This window comes from Gymnogyps californianus, chromosome 3 (genome assembly GCF_018139145.2).
Source record: "Gymnogyps californianus isolate 813 chromosome 3, ASM1813914v2, whole genome shotgun sequence".
Taxonomy (NCBI): Eukaryota; Metazoa; Chordata; class Aves; order Accipitriformes; family Cathartidae; genus Gymnogyps; species Gymnogyps californianus.
In genome coordinates, this window is record NC_059473.1 from 17,876,269 (window position 1) to 17,893,874 (window position 17,606).

Below are 17,606 nucleotides of genomic sequence, written 5' to 3' on the forward strand. Positions count from 1 at the left end.
ACCATCACACACCTATCTCTTCACATGGCCAAGAGCTGCAGGCTGCAAGCTGTGTTTCAGAGCAATAGAGAGGGATCTTCAGGAGCGTTTCTACAGGCAGGCAACGACCAGAGCTTGTCATGGGTCCCACTGTTTCTCTCCAGATAGGACAGAAGGCCACCTATGCCCTGCAGCAGGGACCCAAACAGGCCTACGACCGTCTCCCTCTGACCAGCTCTGATGGTTCACTTTGCAGCTGGGACTACTCCACGCTCCCATGGCAGGCCAGCCCTGCTCTACAAGACTTGGGTCCTGAAAATATTAAAACATTTAAAGCAAAAAGTATTGTTCCTGTCTATATTCTAAAGAAACTTTCATACACCTGTGCATCCAACCTACACATACATTATCACCCCAGTCACAATTAAAACAAAAACCAAGTGTCTTTTATTTCCCATTCCACAGCCTGGGTATATTACTTACAGTAAGTGTCAGCTATCCAAGTTACAGAAAAGGAAAATAAACCTTCACTTACGTTTCTCAAAAGTTACGTTTCCCAAATAAGAGTAAAGTTTATTTTTTAATTATTACTGAACTGCCATTCAGACTAGAGTTTTATGTAACAGCACTCTTTAGATTTGATTCACCACTCCTCCTCACTCTCAGTTAAGAAATAACAAAATTATTACCCTTAACGAATTAAAACAGCTCTACAGAAGAGGAGCTGGGATAAAAAGGGAAAACTCTCACCTTATAGCAACCTGCTACTTCACATAATGATACACACTGTTCCCAACTTTTAAACATGCATGCTTATAGAAGAAAAAACACACAGAAGATCCATCAGCAAAGCTGAATTTTGAACATAAGATGTTTTACACAGCAAATCCTCTTCCACCTCAAAAACCCAGCACAATCTTGCTGGACTAAACAGTCTCTTACCCTCAAGGAACTGTACAGACAAAAGTGATAAGATGATATTTCATAAAACAAGATTCTCTAAGTACCTCCCAAACACTTCGTCAGACATGTTTTCTGTCTTCCCAATGTTACAAAAGACTTGATTTATTAATTTATTTCCATGCATACATTATTTTTCATAAGATTTCCATAGTCTGTCTTCTGTAGGAGCTAAAAATATTCAAGTAGCATCTTCATAGTGAATTTGTCAGAAAGGCAGCAGGTTTACTGAGCAATGGTAGCGAACAGCTCCATTCCACAGATTCAGACACTTTTCCAATTCCAGGATAGGCAGATATCCAATTTATCCTCCTGTAGCAAGTCTGGTAATCCTACTCACAATATAAATTAATTAGCGTAAGCGCTAAAAAAGTCAAGATACCAAGAGAAAGCAAACACAAGTCAGATTATTAAATCTGAAGAACAGGCTTTTGGTATTGCTTATCTGCATTTAAGAAGATGTTAATCTTCTCATGTTTATGATGATAGCAGGTCATGGACCAGCTGCAGAGGAGCAAAAGGATTAATTTTAGATGACAACTCTCCTCACTTTTTCATGGATTAGTTTTCATCAGGTGAACAAGACAAACAAAATTATTCTGTAACTATGACACCAAAAAAAGGGAGCAGCAGGAGCTGAAGGCCAGAAAGGGGAACTGGGATTGCGCCTTTTGGCAACTGCCTAGTTTTACTGGATTAGATACTATATGACATTACACCCTTGATTATTTTAGCATGCTAAATTCCCCATCAAAAGATGAACCAAGCAGCTACATGAACACTAGTGCCAGTGCCAATAACAAAGGAACTGGTGACAATCCACAGTCAGGGAAGTAGGACTACACCTTTTGATTTAAAGTGGTTACAGACAGTGTCAACTATGAAACAACTCAGTGTCACAAGTTGCTGCATGATGCATAAGAGTCAAAAACAAACAAAAACCTTCACACTGAATTCTGACCACTGAAGACCAAGGAAATCCTACACACAGAACAGCTAGCGTGAGCAAGTGTCAAGGTCACGAAGGCAAAAATATCCTAATTTATAAAGACAAGAACAACCAGTTTCACAATGCTTTTTTTGAACATTGCCATTCCATCAACATACTATTTAGGCTTCTGGAAAACAAATGCCCATCTTTTAAGAATTACTAATAAACCTCCATTTCTTATATGATAACAAAGACCAACGAAGACAACAGAGCAAGAGCTCATCAAGTACCACACAGTCATGGGCAAGTTCGTAAACTCCATATAGCGAAACTGCCCCACCCAAAACCTTCCAGAGAAACCAAAGGTGGAAAGCAGCTAAGGCTGCTTCTCAGCCTAATGCCTTACACTGTGGAGGTGTTGTGCCAGTTTTACTTTTTAATTAAATACAGCATTTTGGGATCCAGTGTTAAAACAATATTACTGCGTGGTCTTCAAAGACTAGAGACAGCTGAGGAAAGGTATTTCTATTTTTTTTGTGTGTGTGTTTTATTCCTTACAAGTTTCCATACATTATTAAAATTAAGAGGTTAAGTTTATTACACTACTCCGTCAACACTAATACTCTTTTAAATTGCTAACCCTGTGCATTTCCTTAAACTTGTGCAGACTAAAAGCATACTGAACAAGTTCTATTTCTTTGCCGTAAAATACAAATATTTCTTCATTTGCATTCATTCTGTACAGAGGAGAAACTCAAAACTGTATGTAAACAAAACATTAAAGACTTTTACAACCCTTATACACGATAAATGAAATTAAATTACAAGTCACGACAAAATTATCTTGCCAAGAGCTTCCGTTACAGTTTCCTAACATGCCACCTTTCTAATGTTTGTGGATATAAATTAAACAGAGCAGAAACAATATGTTCACTGTTCTTTCATGGAGAACATACCATATTCCTGTACACAATGTTCAAAATAGTGACCACCAAGGATACTGTGACAAACGAGAGAGCTTTGCACATGTACATAGTAAAAGTTTTCATATGGTCACACTCTAACTGGAAACTTCATTAATTTATGGCTATGATTAAAAAAAAAAAACAAAACTGAATAATTAAACACAGATTCTAAGTAAAATTTAACTGCTGCAGTAATTACCATCCACCTCCTTTTGGCAGGCTGAGAGCAAAGAACAGTATGGCAGCTACAGATTCACATTTCCCTAAATACATAGCAATTTGATTATTTCTTAAAAATCTGAAAACCAATCTGACTTTTCAACTGAATTTTGGTTTAATTTTCATTTCCCCTGAGCTTCAAAATCCAGATGCAAAAGAAACTGACTAAAAGCTTAATCCTTCCATTTATTTTGCACCAAGTGAGGACTTGTCAGGATGAAGTGGGCGAGCTAGAAGTATCAACTAGGAGATACTATGACTACCTGCTCCAGTGCTGCACCACTGAATGTCACCTATAATTTACAGATTTCCAATGCTGATTGCTGATCCTTGACCTAGAAGACAAATGATTTGGATAACATGCAGAATACAAACAGCTTTTAGGCACTTCTCCAGCTCAAACAGCAACACTGTCTTTCCTACACCTGAAGGTGTCATGAGTCTTTTTTCAGCTCTTATTTACATCTCCCTGTTCCCTCCTCAAACAAGAAAATTAAAAACAAGTCTCTTGCAACACAAGAATCTAAGCTTTTTAATAGGTTTCAAGCGCCTGGGATTTTGATGGAAATTTTTTCCTAGAGACGTGGCCTGTCTGACATGTGCTTGACTAGTATAGCTTTTGTTTAATATTTCTAGACAGCACTGTCAACCTCAGTTTTACAAGCAAACCCAAATGAAAATGCAGGTGATCTAGTAGTTTTGAACATAGTAAACATAGGTGAAGGGAGGGGAGAGGGTTAAAGAAGCAGCGTCGACAGCTTCAAGCTCCAAACATTTATCTAGGGGACTTAGAGATGATAACTTTTGGAATGACAAAGGTGACATTTTTCTAACACTTCTAGAGGCTTACTGGGAAGCCAACACCATTTTCATGTCACTGGAGTGACAACTTCTTTCATGCGAAATACTTATTGCATCATGATCTGCATGACAATAACAAATGACATTTCTGTCTTCCAACCAGTTCAGATTCAACCTGTATTTCAGAAGCTTCTTACAGGCATTAGGGGCACTCCCAGCGTTTAAAGTGCATTTTAATTAAGCCATTTAGACAAACCTCCAAGTTGGTCACATTCTCCCCTCCCTTACTGAAGACACAGGCCACCACCTACTAATTTAACTGCCTGAAATCAGTCTGTTGCTGTGAAGTACTGACTTGTACTCGGAAAAGTACTGAAGGTCTTTCCAGAGCTGCTAGCCACAATGACAGAAGCAACAAAGCCTATGTGCAATGCTTTGCAGGGACAGCTGCAGGTTAGAAAAGAACACAAAAGCAGTGAAAACCTAACGCAGAACAATTTACGTTGGAAGGGAACTCAGGGCCTCTAGTTCCAGCCCTTGCTCAAAACAAGGCTAATTTCAGTTGAACATTGAACAAGAACAGAGATCCCTCCATCTCTCTGAGCACACATTCCAGAGTCTGACCATCCTCACGGTGAAGATTTTTTTTCTTTATACCCAGCTGAAGGGGCCTTTGGTGAAGTTGGTGTCTGTTTTGTCTCGTGCTTTTGCTGTGCCCTTGCAAGAAGCACCTGGCTTCACCTTCTCTATGACTCCCACCCACTAGGCAGCTGAAACCAGCAGTTAGGTCAGCCCCTTAGTCTTCTCTTCTCCAGGCTACAAACCCAGCTCCCTCAGCCTCTCTCCTCATACACCACATGCTGCAGCCCACAATCCTGCTCAGTGGCTTTCTGCTGGACCGGCTCCTGTTTGTCCATCTACCTGTACTGCAAATCCCCACACTGGTTACAGTACTCTAGATGCAGGCTCACAGCTACCAAGCAGGTGTGAACAATCACGTTCCTCAACCTGCTCTTACTAGTGGAGCCCAGTCCACGGTCACCTTTCGCTGCAGCAAGGGCACAACTGCTGACTCCCATTCAGCTGACTTGTCTGCCAGCGTGTGCAAAGACGCAAGTATCCTGCTTCACTCCAGCGGGTGCCGGGGTGGCTCAAGTCCTCCAAGAGAGCCAGGGCTTATGATCATGTTTCTTCTTGCTGTCTCAAGGCAGCTTTGTCCAATTCCTCATCTTGATGGGGCAGGTGTGCCGCAGAGGCTCACTGTAACGCCCCCCGCCTTGCCGACCCCTCTCTAGTCCTGACCCATAAGCTCGTGATAGGCCCGCTGCCCGCTCTGCAGCAGAGCTCTGTGCATTCAAGCCATACCTTTGCAGAAACACAACCCCTCCATCTTCCCTGCCCGGCCTTCGCAAAGAGCATGCATTACAGCACTCCAGTTGCATGATCACATTTCTGTGATCCGAGGGAGATCACAGGCCTGCAATGCACAGACTTCTCATTTCACCTGGCCATTTGTCATCCATGCTGTGTATTCGTGTGCACCTGAGATGAGCCCCCAGTCACATGGCTGCGGAGCTATCCCATACGCACTACCCCACTCTGTCCCTCCATTTATCTGCTAGAGAAAGCATATGTTATAGTTAACTTACTGCTAAATAAAGTACTGTAAAGGCACTCAAGCCTGCCTACACTAGCTAGCAACAAGTTGGGGTTTTTTTTCCTGTTTAAACAAGCTGCTACTTTAATTGTCATTCAAGACTGATTCATGAGAATGTTCTACAAACTTGGAAATTTTACCCTGCTAGCCACTTATTCACCTCAAGCTTCCTGAATCTATTACTTTCTGACTCTGCTAGAGACAGGACTTGTTTCTACAATGTGGCCCCCATGCAGCATGATATTTAGGAACACAGGAGAAAAGCTCAAAACAGGCTCGAATCAGAACAAGTGATGTTTGAGTACAGCCTTTAACTCCTCTGAGACCCCTGCATCTCTTCTATCACAGGACATAGACATATAAGAGGTTCAGCCACAGTATGTACAGACGACTAAAAAGGTGAGCTGGAATCTTATATTTGTGCTGTGTATAAATGTCAGATAGAGTTTCCTCCAAAAAACAGAAAAAAAATTAAATATATTCAGCACAAGCTCTCTTCTCGGGGCCTAACAAAACAAGTACTATTTTACACAGTGCCACATTTCTCAGACTTTCCAGTATCTGAAGAATAAACATTACATACTGAAGTTGCTTGCTGTATTACAGTCAATCGTGTTATGCAATTAATATATGTATTTGCACTTCCTGTCTCTGCAACTACATTTTAAATTCAGAAATATGCTGACTATAAGGCAAGGAGCAAGAACCTCATGTACTTGCCTTCTGAACACACCACGTGGGAGAAGTAGGGTTGTATCTTGTATACTTATGACTGATAATTATTTTTTTAATCACGGAAAACCAGTCAGACATGGGCAGAACCCCAAGTCTTTCAAGACAGGCAAGTATCAGGAACCCCTGTTTCCTTAGTTCTCATTAGGAGCTGTTCCAGTAGATAAACATTATTTTATCTGAAGCATATGCACTATGTACCTTAATTTGTGTTGTTACTGTATCAATGGTTAATATGGACTAGTGATGTAACACTGTGTTCTATTTATCCATAAATGTTAACAACACATTGCAGGTTACAAACTACTGAAAGAAGTTGATCCATTTAGCTCCAAAAGATGACTTGCACCACCTACAGGTCTTAACAGAGGCTTACACGAGTCTAACTTTTTAAAATAAACTTTCAGACATCCAATTCTACAATACTGGAATAAATGTTAAGTCAAAATACCTCCTGTATAAGCAAAACAACAGGCTTACTTCAAAACACTTTCACCTAACATCAGTCCAACTTCGGTAGTTCAGGCTAGTTTGATAAGAGATTTGCACTGCTTAGTGTTAAATGGGGTCCTTTAACATGGCTCACTTCAAGCTAAGAAATCAGTAACTCCCCTTGATGACAAAGGAAACATAAAGGAACAGCAGTCCAGGTATTTCCTTCTCAAACCACCTATATGTTCTAAATTATAATTTATAATTCTTAAAACAGCCACAATATACTGTAAAGCATATAGAAAACAACTTGGCAACTGCATATCTTTCAAAACATATTTGAATCTGTCAATACATCTCATCAGTCCCACTAACAGCTTCTTTTATTATGCTTGTTCCTTCGGATTAAAAAAAGAACAGTCCTACACACTTTGAAAAGCATTAAGATTGGGAGGATGGCACACCAACAGCTTAAGCATAAAATACATTGCTTTTATCCCAAAGAATTAAATTCATCAAAGTAGTACTTAAAAGCAAGATGCATTCAGACAGGCTTAGCTATACTGCAGCATAAACTGAAAAAGTATGACTACAGTATTTCAGTGTCCGTAAGTACAGATTAAAACAAACTACTTTTAACAAATTGCAGCCCCAACGGTTCTGTGGCTGGGCAAGATATAGGAGGTTATCAATGGACCTCTTTCAACCTCGTAACACTTGGATACACCAACCTTTACAAGCTTCACTAAGAGCTTAACTCCATTTAATTACTCCCCTCCTCCTTTAAATAAAGCTTTTCCTAAATGCAGTCCACATTAGCCATACAGGACCAGAACACAAAATGCAGAGAGGATCATAACTCTACAAAAGAGGTCAAGTTACAGTTTCTGCCTATAATTTAACTCCAGTCTTATAAAGAAAACACCACCTCTCTTCCAAACTTGCAGGACTTCTGATGCACAGTAATGAGCAAACAAGTTTGACACAAAAGTTAAAATTTCCAATGTTTACTTTGACATAAGAAAACTACAAATGGGAGTAATAACTTTCAAAATCTTAAAACCAACATCACCATAAAATTAAAGTTGGCTCAGATCTTAGGATCCAAAACTGACAGAAGCAGATGATCCTGGGTATGTAATCAAGAACTGATGATGAAAGCTCTTGTAACACACGCCAGAGTAAGATATAGCATTCAATAAACCTGGGGACAAATATTTCAGTGTCACATTAATAATATTTCTAAGTGGGCTCTGATGAAGTTACTAGGCACCATTCTGCAAATGATTAGAAAAAGTAGAAAAATTTGTTGAAGAGAAGCAAAATAACTCAGTCTCCAGAAATCTAGAGAGAAAATTACTCTTTGCATAACTTCCTTAAATATCAGCATGCCCAAGCCAAAATTTCTTTTTTGGTAGTAGTGATCTGTGCTAAAGCCCAACTACAGATATACCTGTAATGCCTTATCTGAAATATGAGCCTTAGAGAAGGTATCAAAGTTAAATCCAGTTTTCTGGCCTCTTCTGCTTTGTCAAGATACACATTAACATACATTTTGCAATGCATTAACCTGCTGATCACTTGAGTTGCATGAAGTTTGGTTTTAGATTATAAGAATATAGCTGTATTTAGCATGACTTTAAAAAAAGTGTAACTTTTGTTTGCATGGTGAACATAATCAAGAGATAAACACACACAGTAGGAATATGGCCTTTGCAGTTTTCCTTTCTGAAGGACTGAGAATTATCTGTACATTCTCAGCAGAGATTTGCCAGATTCTCCATGGCTTCGTATCAACTGATACTGCTATGTACTGGTAGGGCAGACGCATGGTGACAGGCAGCAGTATGAAAGAGCAAGGAAGAAAAACACCACTCACATTTGGGTCACAATATCTAGGCAAGATATGAGTGACCCACTGCAATCAAAGGTAGTTTTTTTCTGGAAATAGGAAGAGGTCACTACTGCTTAACTGTTTAGGTGTTTTGTTGATTTTTTTTTTTAATTGGTAAACTGGAAGTGACATCAAAATATTATTATACAGACTGAGCATTTGCAGTATGAATAATAGTTAGGACATGGCTACTACACTGCCTTAGCCTGTAGCATGAATCATTTGACCACCTAAACATATCATACCTCCTCTTTAAAATGTCATAATTGTAAAAAGCATTTAACCTAACAGTAACCTATCAATTTGCATCTCAGGGAAAAATATTTTCTGCTGTTTAACTACAGTGTGTTACAGGATAGCACACAAAAACCTCCAACCACCATTATGTCTTGGTTGTAGTATTCTGTGCTTAAAAAGAAAGAGCCTTCTGTGAAATAGTTGCTAACTGGTGTAAGTCTATCAAATACATAATACTGTTACCTTTCTTCAATTCTGTTCTTGTCCATAAGCGGTTGTTTGATCCACTGATTAACTAGTCTTTGTCCTTGAGGGGTCCTGCATTTATTTAGTAAACCAGCTAGAGACTGTGCAGTATTAGCATTTTCCACAGAACTCTGGAAAGGAGGAGGGGGAGGAAAAAAAAAAAAAAAAAAAAAAAAAAAAAGAGTTAGTGACATTTATTGACACCCACTGAATGGCACTCAACTTTGCTACCTAGGAACAGATCAGTGTTTCTTCTGTATTCAACTTGGCACCCATCAAAAAGGCAAATGAAACAACACGGCATCAAAGCACTTACACTCTGGTCCCTGGAACATGGCAAGCAAGGAGTAGGTTTGTCTATTTTGAAACTAATCCTGACTGAACAGGAAAGTTAGAAACGTACCTAGTCACTGGGCAGTTTGCCCTTTGAATAGGAAAAGTGGAAACAGACCTAGATATTTGCCAGTTTGCCCTTTGTAAGGTCAAAAAATAGAGGTCCTCTCTATCAAAAAAAAGCAGCAAGAAACAGGACTTGGGTTTAAGGGTTTTGGTTGGAGATCTTTTGGGGGTGCTGAGGCAGGAAGCAGGGACACAACAGAGTGAGGCAATGGGAAAGAACACAGTTACCCAAATTCTCTCAAGCTTCCCCAGATCATCTTTGGAGTATTATAAACATCTCTAAACTTAATCTGTTCAGATTATAGTTTACTATCTATAATTTAGGTTTAATATTAACTGGACTCAAGACAGCTTTTTGGGCATTTTCTTGGGGTTTTGTTTTTTGCACAAACAGCTAGGAAGTAAAAATCTTGTTTGACATTGAAAAACAGCAAACAAGCTTATTTCAACTCTTAACTTTGAAAAGAAAATCTCAACCCTCTCTACCCAAGAACGCCTGCAATTAAAACAGCAGGCAAGCATTCAACCAGGAGCAGGTCTGGGTGCCTGTAAACAACTGGGATGTAGAACTAGCATCACCACAACAGGAAATGAACGCAGTGAGAAGGTATACTGACACATTTAACCCCTGGAAAATCTAATATCTAAACTGGATGTGCCTATTTTCAGTGTTCTGGACAGTATCACATATGAAAAACTTCTGAATCCAAGAAAGCATCACAGAGCACATATATTATAGACTAATAACGTACTTCAGCACATCCAAGTTGGAAGGCTACAGTTTCATATAATGAACTGCATCTGCTGCACCGTAAGAATTTTACCTACATACCTCACAGAGCAACTCAAATTACAAAATATTTTGCCTTTGCTTTAGTGCCTGCCCAAAAACCTCCCCGCAGACAGCCTGCCACACAGGCAACAATGCGGCCTCCTGCTACATGGCAGAGACCTTGTTCCAAAGCTCACAACAGCCCCTAAAGACAGACATGTCAGTGTATTTCCTATCACAAAAGGCGTAACACCTGCAAGCACTTACAAAGGGATGCCGCTAAGACAGTGTTGAACTTCCTAGAACACCTGCATAAAGCTTGAGAAGAGATACAATTTTTGCTTCATTCCCTAGACAGTGGCACAGAATCAGGAAATAAAGCAAAAAAAAAAAACCAAAAACAAAAACACAGAACATCTCTCTCCAGGGTTAACCAGCTCAGATGCTGAGTATATGCTCTTTTTTCCCTCCAGAAATCCCTCTAAGGTAAACAGGGGATCATATTTGTGATTTCTTCCTATAAATCCGAAACTCAAGTGGATTAGCTCCAAGCAAAGATCACTAAGCAGGGTTTACTAACATGAAAACAAAAGAGAAAAGCTGATACAACACACTACTTTGAGTCCACATTTTCCTACAACTACAAAAAGGGGCAAAGCAGAAAAACAGACGTGGTAGGAGGTATGGAGGAGACTGGTAACCTGCTTGGATTTGTAGAAAATGTGTGTAAAAAGGAAAGTTGACACTGGCCAGTTAGCATGCCACGGTGCTTTCAGAATGTTCTTAAGTACTGTCCTGTTCATTGCCCTGCCTGCTGCAGTCAGCTCTCCCTTTCCATCACCAACAGCAGTGCTCCTGCCACATGCTTTCTGTTCCCCTAACACTAATTCAGGCTTCTATTCTCTTTCCCAAAAACAGCACTACTATATAAAGCAACTGTGCTTTGCAGTCTCCTGTCACACCACAAAACTACAGAACTCTCTTCCCCTCCCACACCCCAAGTCTGCTCCTGCCACTGGAGATGTGAACTTCTCTGACTAAAACCAAGGAAAGACAAAGCATTCCCCCTACTGCTTAGCCAGACTCCTCAGCAGCTACAACCATGAGGCACTTCTACAGCTCTTCCCATATCTGCATTCTACATAGACACTTCTTTGTGGCCACTTCCTACCTCCTTGATGATCTTTTCTTCTACATTCAAAGTAAGCTAACAAAAAAACAAAAACAAAAAAGGTGGTAACAGTAGCTGTTTAAAAAACACACTGTACAGGAACAGCTGAAAACAAAGCTAAAATGTACAAGCTGCCATTAATCAGAATCTGGGGAGTTGTGACTGGGCAGTCAGGCTACTTATCAAGCAGCTAAATAAGTATATTGCAAAACACTTACCAATTCAAGTGTGCGTTTCTTACCTGAAAAAGGTTGAGGGCTTGAACAGCTGCATTATCTAGAACCATATATTGACTAAGATCAAAAGTAGTCAGTTCAAATTGTCCAAAATTAGACTCATCTGACAGCAACTCTAAAAATTTGATAATGGCCGACAAAGACGAAACAGCAACCTGAAGTTTAAAAAAACAAAACAAAACAAAAAACACATGACATTCTAGTTAGAAACACTCCTGAATCGGGGAGTATTTGATAAATGCCCCTAGAAAATTACAGTTGGGGAAGACTTTGAGCCACGTCAATTCCAGCAGAGAGAGGACTCTGCTGTTTGACAAGACTTCATTTTCATAGGGACATTCTATGGCACTGCAGCACCTTTCTAGGTAGATGCAAGAACAACGAACTAGACATTTCCATAATCTGATAAACAAAATGTGAAGTGCACGCCTCACCAGCTTTCCAAAGCTGTTATCAGGATGTTTCTGGCTGAGGAACACAAACAAGTTACTGCAGATAAATGAGATATCATGGATCATCTCAGGACATGGTTTCAGGGTTAGTTTTCAGCCAGAACAAGGATTTGATCTGACTCACTGCATGGCATTACAAACGCTAGTGCCAGCACAAAAGAGAGGCAGCAGCACGACTGACTTGTTCAGCTGCAACACACTTCAAGCAATTTTAACCTGTTATGAAATCACACATTAAGGGAGAATAACTCTGTACCTGACACCTGCAGTGAGCATCAGCAGTGCAGGGCATTTTAAAACATGTTTATCTCAAGCAAATTACCTCTTGTTTGCAGCTAAGAACAAACATGTTCAGTTCACATGCAGGCACTAAATCATATGCTTGAGCCACAAGATGATATCAAACACAAAAATATTATCATAAACATTACTTCGTTTTCAAATACCAATTTTCCTGTCATGCAAAATAATCAAAGTACTGTATTTCAGTCCTTAGGATAGGTAGATTATGAACAGGAAGCACCTCTTGTGCACAGTCTATTTGCTACTTTAAAGAGGTAAGTGAAGGGTTTTCTCATTTTTTCCAGGACCCCTGGAATCCAGCTTCGACACAGACTCAAGCTGAGCAGAACTGCTAAACACTTCAGCCAGAATGTAGCTTAATATACCACAGGTTGTACAATATACTTTCCCAGAAGTATGGGAATCCAGCATAAAGCAGGACCAGCGAGGACAGAGGAGATCAGCTCACAACAGAAGCACATTAAACACTGCTCTGTGCTCACCTGCTTTTCCATCTCTGGCAATGCTGCGCTATTCATTTGTTCTTCTTTTTTTGATTTTAACAAGCGATTGAGATCCTGAACAATATCTTTTGTTGTGAAATCCGCCTTCTTTCTGTCTGTAATCAGGATTCCTCCCCTCTGAATGACCTGTTGTCCATAAACACCCACAGTTATCAATTACTTTCAATATTCAGGGGACAGATGTTCATCGCATAGAAGCAAACCCTGAAGAGACATTTACTTACTGCTAGGTTGCAGAGAGAAGAAAGATTTTACCCTTAGAACAACTTTTGCTGATCAAAATGCAAATGAGTCAACAGACAAATAATACATTTTGGATGCATAAATCAAAACTTCTTTGAGCTAACATATTGCTCCTTCATTTTTCCATAAATCATGGAGCCTAGCTAATAAGCTAGAAAACAGCTTTTTAGATAAAGTTTTGTCTAACTGTAAGCCACAATGGTTCCCTTACTTGTCGTAGTTTTCCCATCTCTCCTGCAGTCTCTCCTCCTGGTAGCACACACTCCTTCGGTCCTAGTTGAACCAGTAGAGCTTCAAGGTTTGAGAACTGATCATTATCTGGAAACTCACAGACACTCAATTTTCTCAGCGTAGTGTCGACATAACCCACTCCTACTACTCTTTGTCCATCAGTAGTAGACAGCTTAACCCCCACAACCCCAATGGCCGTTGACATATCATTGTTGGCAAAGAGAACTTCCTCAAACTGGGTAAGATTTCCTGGAGAACCCTATTTAGAAAAGAAATATATTTTTAAAGAGGGTGTATATATACACATACTTTTTTTTTTCCTTTAAAAAGGACAACTAATAAAACTAAGTACTGAACAGTCCATTAATATAAAACATACAGCTGTTCTATTTTTTTAACCATTAAAATTTTACATATCATCTACACAAAGTGAACTATTTCAGGTTTCCTTTATTTCCGAACCTATGGCAAAGATATAGAACAAGCTCCTGCAGCCTTAGAGCAGTAGAAAATACAGGGATATATAACAGACCACACGATTTACCATCATACCACCAATGTCAGTCCCTGAAAATCCCAAGCCTCCAAGCTGAGGGGCTCAGGAAAGAGGGTTCTTTTTTTTTTTCTTTCATCTCACAATTGTAAAGAAAGGTTGAAAATTGTACCTTGTATGCTAAATACCAGTCATTTTCTTTGATAGATTTACTCCCTGCTTTGTTCTTGTAAACTTCTACTCTGTAATGACGAACCAGAAGCAGATCTCTCACAAAAGATTCAAAGTTCATTTTACTAAGCACAACACTCTCAAGCTTCTGAGTTCCTACAAAAAAAGAAAAAAGAAAATTATGAGATACTTGAATTTGTTCATAAGTTTATTTTCTGTAATCAAAATCCCCAAGAACAGCCTTCAGGAAGGACACTATCCTAATATCAAAGAAGCAAACGTGTAATATCCATGAAACAACACAAAATCATAACATTCAACTGGTTAATATTAAGAATGAAGAAAGCGTACCCCATATCCAAATAAGAACAACATTCATTTCCAAATTTCACTAAATCTATACGTACATATATACAAAGAGATCTGTTCCTCTCACCCTTCCCCTCTCCTTACAATATTCTTGATCTGGTTTTCTAATTAATGTTTCACACATTTTAATCAAATGAGTGGTGGAAGCCTGCTACAGGTTTTCCTTCTGGATAACATCTTCTCTTTCCTGGATAAGCCACTTCTGTTGATAGAACAGACTGTCACTCTATTCGCACTCAGAAGATGGCAAGACACACATGCCAAGACGTTTCCCTTTTATCACAATATATGCTGTAAAAACAACGTATTCTCAGAAAAGTTTAAAAGTTTACATTAAAACCTAACTTAGAAAGTGCCTAATTGACAAACTTCTTGCTTCTGTTCCTATAAGCGTAGAGGCAGATGATACAGTTTAACAAATTTAATTCTATACAGCTGCCAAGAGGAGCAATACTACTTCTACCTCCCCACCTCCTGTGCCACCTCTGCCATCGGCCTGCTCACAGAATAAGATAATTCCACTACTACACAAACTGGGATTTCAAGTGGATATATTAAGTTTTCTGCCACATCAGCAAGTGGAATTAACTCAGACTGGTGTCAGACACACAAGAGCTAGATGACATATAAAGTAAGCACAAGCAATAGAGAGGGATTATTACATCCCTCTTTTCAGTAGCATGCCTTCGTCACATTTGAGGCTCTTCCTCCCTTCACATGAAAGATGTTAAACAGCAAATTTCCACACCCATAAGAACTTATGGGTTTATTTTAAATAGGATTTTTTCATTTTCTTTCCTCAAATCTCTAGTAAGGCTTTTTTTGGAAGCAGGTAAAAAACTAATTCCACATAATTAGGTTCTCTTTCCCAGTGCAGAACTGTCCAACAAAACACAATTTTTCTTTTTTTTCAGCTGAGACTACATAATAAACTAGCAGAGGGCAGCTGAAGCTGATGTGTGCTTTGAAATCATCCTGAAAGCAAAAAATGTAGTTTTATCCTGACTTTTAGTTGGATGTGCTAGATAAGGCTTTAAAGGTTTTAAAACCGGAGCTGATAGTCACAGGCTTACATCTGTGAAATGATCACATTTAAATGGAATATAAAAGTAATACTGATGGATGTGTTTCTAGTCTGGAAGACATATCAAATTCTACGCTTGAAACTATTAAGCTCTACAACTTCTCCACAAGTTGTTTTTTTTGTGAGGGTTTTTTTGTGGTTTTGGGGAGGGGTTGGGCTTTTTTTTGTTTTTTACGTATTAACTCATCACTTGCAATAGAAAGTGAAAAGCATATGAGAATGTCATTCTCTTTTTAATGCCACTGCACATGGCATTAAAAATGTATTCATAACAAACAGATTTATTTTGCAAAGTATGAGCCAATAACTTTGCAACATTATGTTCCTCGAGATTAAGGATAATACTAAGGTTTGCCTCTTCTGACAAGATAATTTATCTCAATGCTCTTACATCCGACATCTGCAAGCTCCACCATCTTATATCAAGAGATAAATAAAAAGCAACAGGGCGTGGATGGAAGAGAAAATCTTATGCAATGCATAATCAAATGTTATTTACTTCTGCAGGCCATCGTTAGTCAAGCGTGATGTTACCATTGTTTACCTATCACCTGCACTATAGAACTGTATGAGCCCCGTCCTCAGTTATCACAGAAAATATCATGCAATCACTTTCACAAATGAAAATCTACCAATGTGCTGGAAAAATGTTATTAGCTGCTGTTAGCCTACGCAACACACTGTGTTCAACTAACTATCCACATCTGACAGTCCTGTAGTATGAGCTTACGTGACGAGAAGTATATACTCAGAACCGTGCTTTCTGCTGTAGATACCTTCCTACGTTTGTACACCTACATCTGTCACACACATCCTACTCAGAATGGCTACTAATTATCATTCCAAAGCTGCAAGAGGCTGAAGAAGAAAGATTTGCCTTCAGTTATGCTTGCTTCCAAGCTGCAGTGAACTAGAGCGGACATTAAAATCCAGAGACCTCTTAATATCTCCCTTCCCACATTCATCAACACAGAGAACAGGAGCATGCATCACTGCCTTCACTCTCAGCAGTACCCGGGGTGCTGCAGGCTTCAGCAGCCCAATGCCTGCCAGCAGTTACACAGTGACGTAGAGCGGGAAGAAACCAGCAGCACCTCATTCTCTCGCCCTGACGAGGTCCCTATCTTTGAAAAATTATGCCACGGAGAACTTAGGCCCAAGGCAGTCACGAAATACCACGACTGAACGCGAAAACACGCAGCGTCTCGACCCGAGTGACACCTCAGAGGCCTTGCCCTTGAGAACACGCCACTGCTGCACCGGCTACCAGGGGCAGCTGCTGTCACCGGCACCCACCGTCACCGGCACCCACCGCCGCCTCGCCGCGGGCGGCCCTCCCGCTCCCCTCCGGCCACCCGAGGCCGGGCGCCCGACACCGCCCGCCCCTCCGCAGCAAGGCCCCGGGGGGACGAGTCCAACCCGCCGCCCGCGCCCGCACCGCTGGCCCCCCGCCGCCCCTCAGGCCCCCGGGCCCGGCGTCGTCGTCCCCGCCCCCCCCCCCCCCCCACCCACCCGGTGCCCCCGCCAGCTGGCGGATGACGGCGCGGGTGCGGAAGAGCTCGCGGGCGGCCAGCCGCGCGTCCGCGCCGTGCGCCGTGTAGTAGTCGCCGCGCTCGAAGAAGCGCACGGTGGTGTCGGGCTTCTCGGGCAGCGAGAGCACGGCGCGCACGAAGCCCGCCTCGGCCCCCGCGCCCTCCGGCCACACCACCTCCCGCGGCGGCTCCACCGCCATGCTGCCGCCTCCCGCCAACGACCGCCGCGCGCGCACCGCTCCGCCCGCGGCGCACGCGCGCCAGCGGCTGCACCCAATGGCTGCGGGGCCTGCGCAGCGCGTCACGCCCGCCCCGCCCCTACACGGCGCCCGGGCGCGCCACGGCGGGTGGCCGGCTGCGTTGTGAGAGCGGGGAGGATTGGGCCTTCCCGCGCGCCGTACGCTGCCATGGCAACGCCGGGGCGGTGAGGGCCGCCCCCCGCAGGCTGCCTGCCGCCGGGCCCCCGCGGGGCTAGCTGCTCCCTCTCGGTGGTCGCCGGTGAGGCGGTGAAGGCCGGGGGCGCAGTGCCAGTGCTCGGTGCTGCCTTGATCTCAGCGCCGAGACCCACGCGATGATAGGAGTTGTGTGTTTGTG

General features: G+C 41.5%; 1 protein-coding gene across 3 annotated transcripts in view; it reads right to left on the reverse strand.

The window, feature by feature from the left end:
• MSH2 (mutS homolog 2) overlaps nt 1-17,224 on the reverse strand; it is a 54,685-nt gene extending 37,461 nt beyond the window's left edge. The window contains exons 1-6 of one of the 3 annotated variants that reach the window (XM_050893098.1): nt 16,993-17,224; nt 14,029-14,183; nt 13,344-13,622; nt 12,869-13,015; nt 11,637-11,786; nt 9,051-9,184 (exon numbers count right to left, since the gene is read on the reverse strand). In XM_050893098.1, coding sequence (XP_050749055.1) covers nt 9,051-9,184; nt 11,637-11,786; nt 12,869-13,015; nt 13,344-13,622; nt 14,029-14,183; nt 16,993-17,212 — 1,085 coding nt within the window. In that variant the 5' untranslated portion in view covers nt 17,213-17,224. The remainder of the gene's footprint in view (nt 1-9,050; nt 9,185-11,636; nt 11,787-12,868; nt 13,016-13,343; nt 13,623-14,028; nt 14,184-16,992) is intronic. The other 2 variants (XM_050893100.1, XM_050893097.1) reach the window with 2 other exon arrangements.
• Between the last annotated feature and the right edge of the window lie 382 nt (nt 17,225-17,606).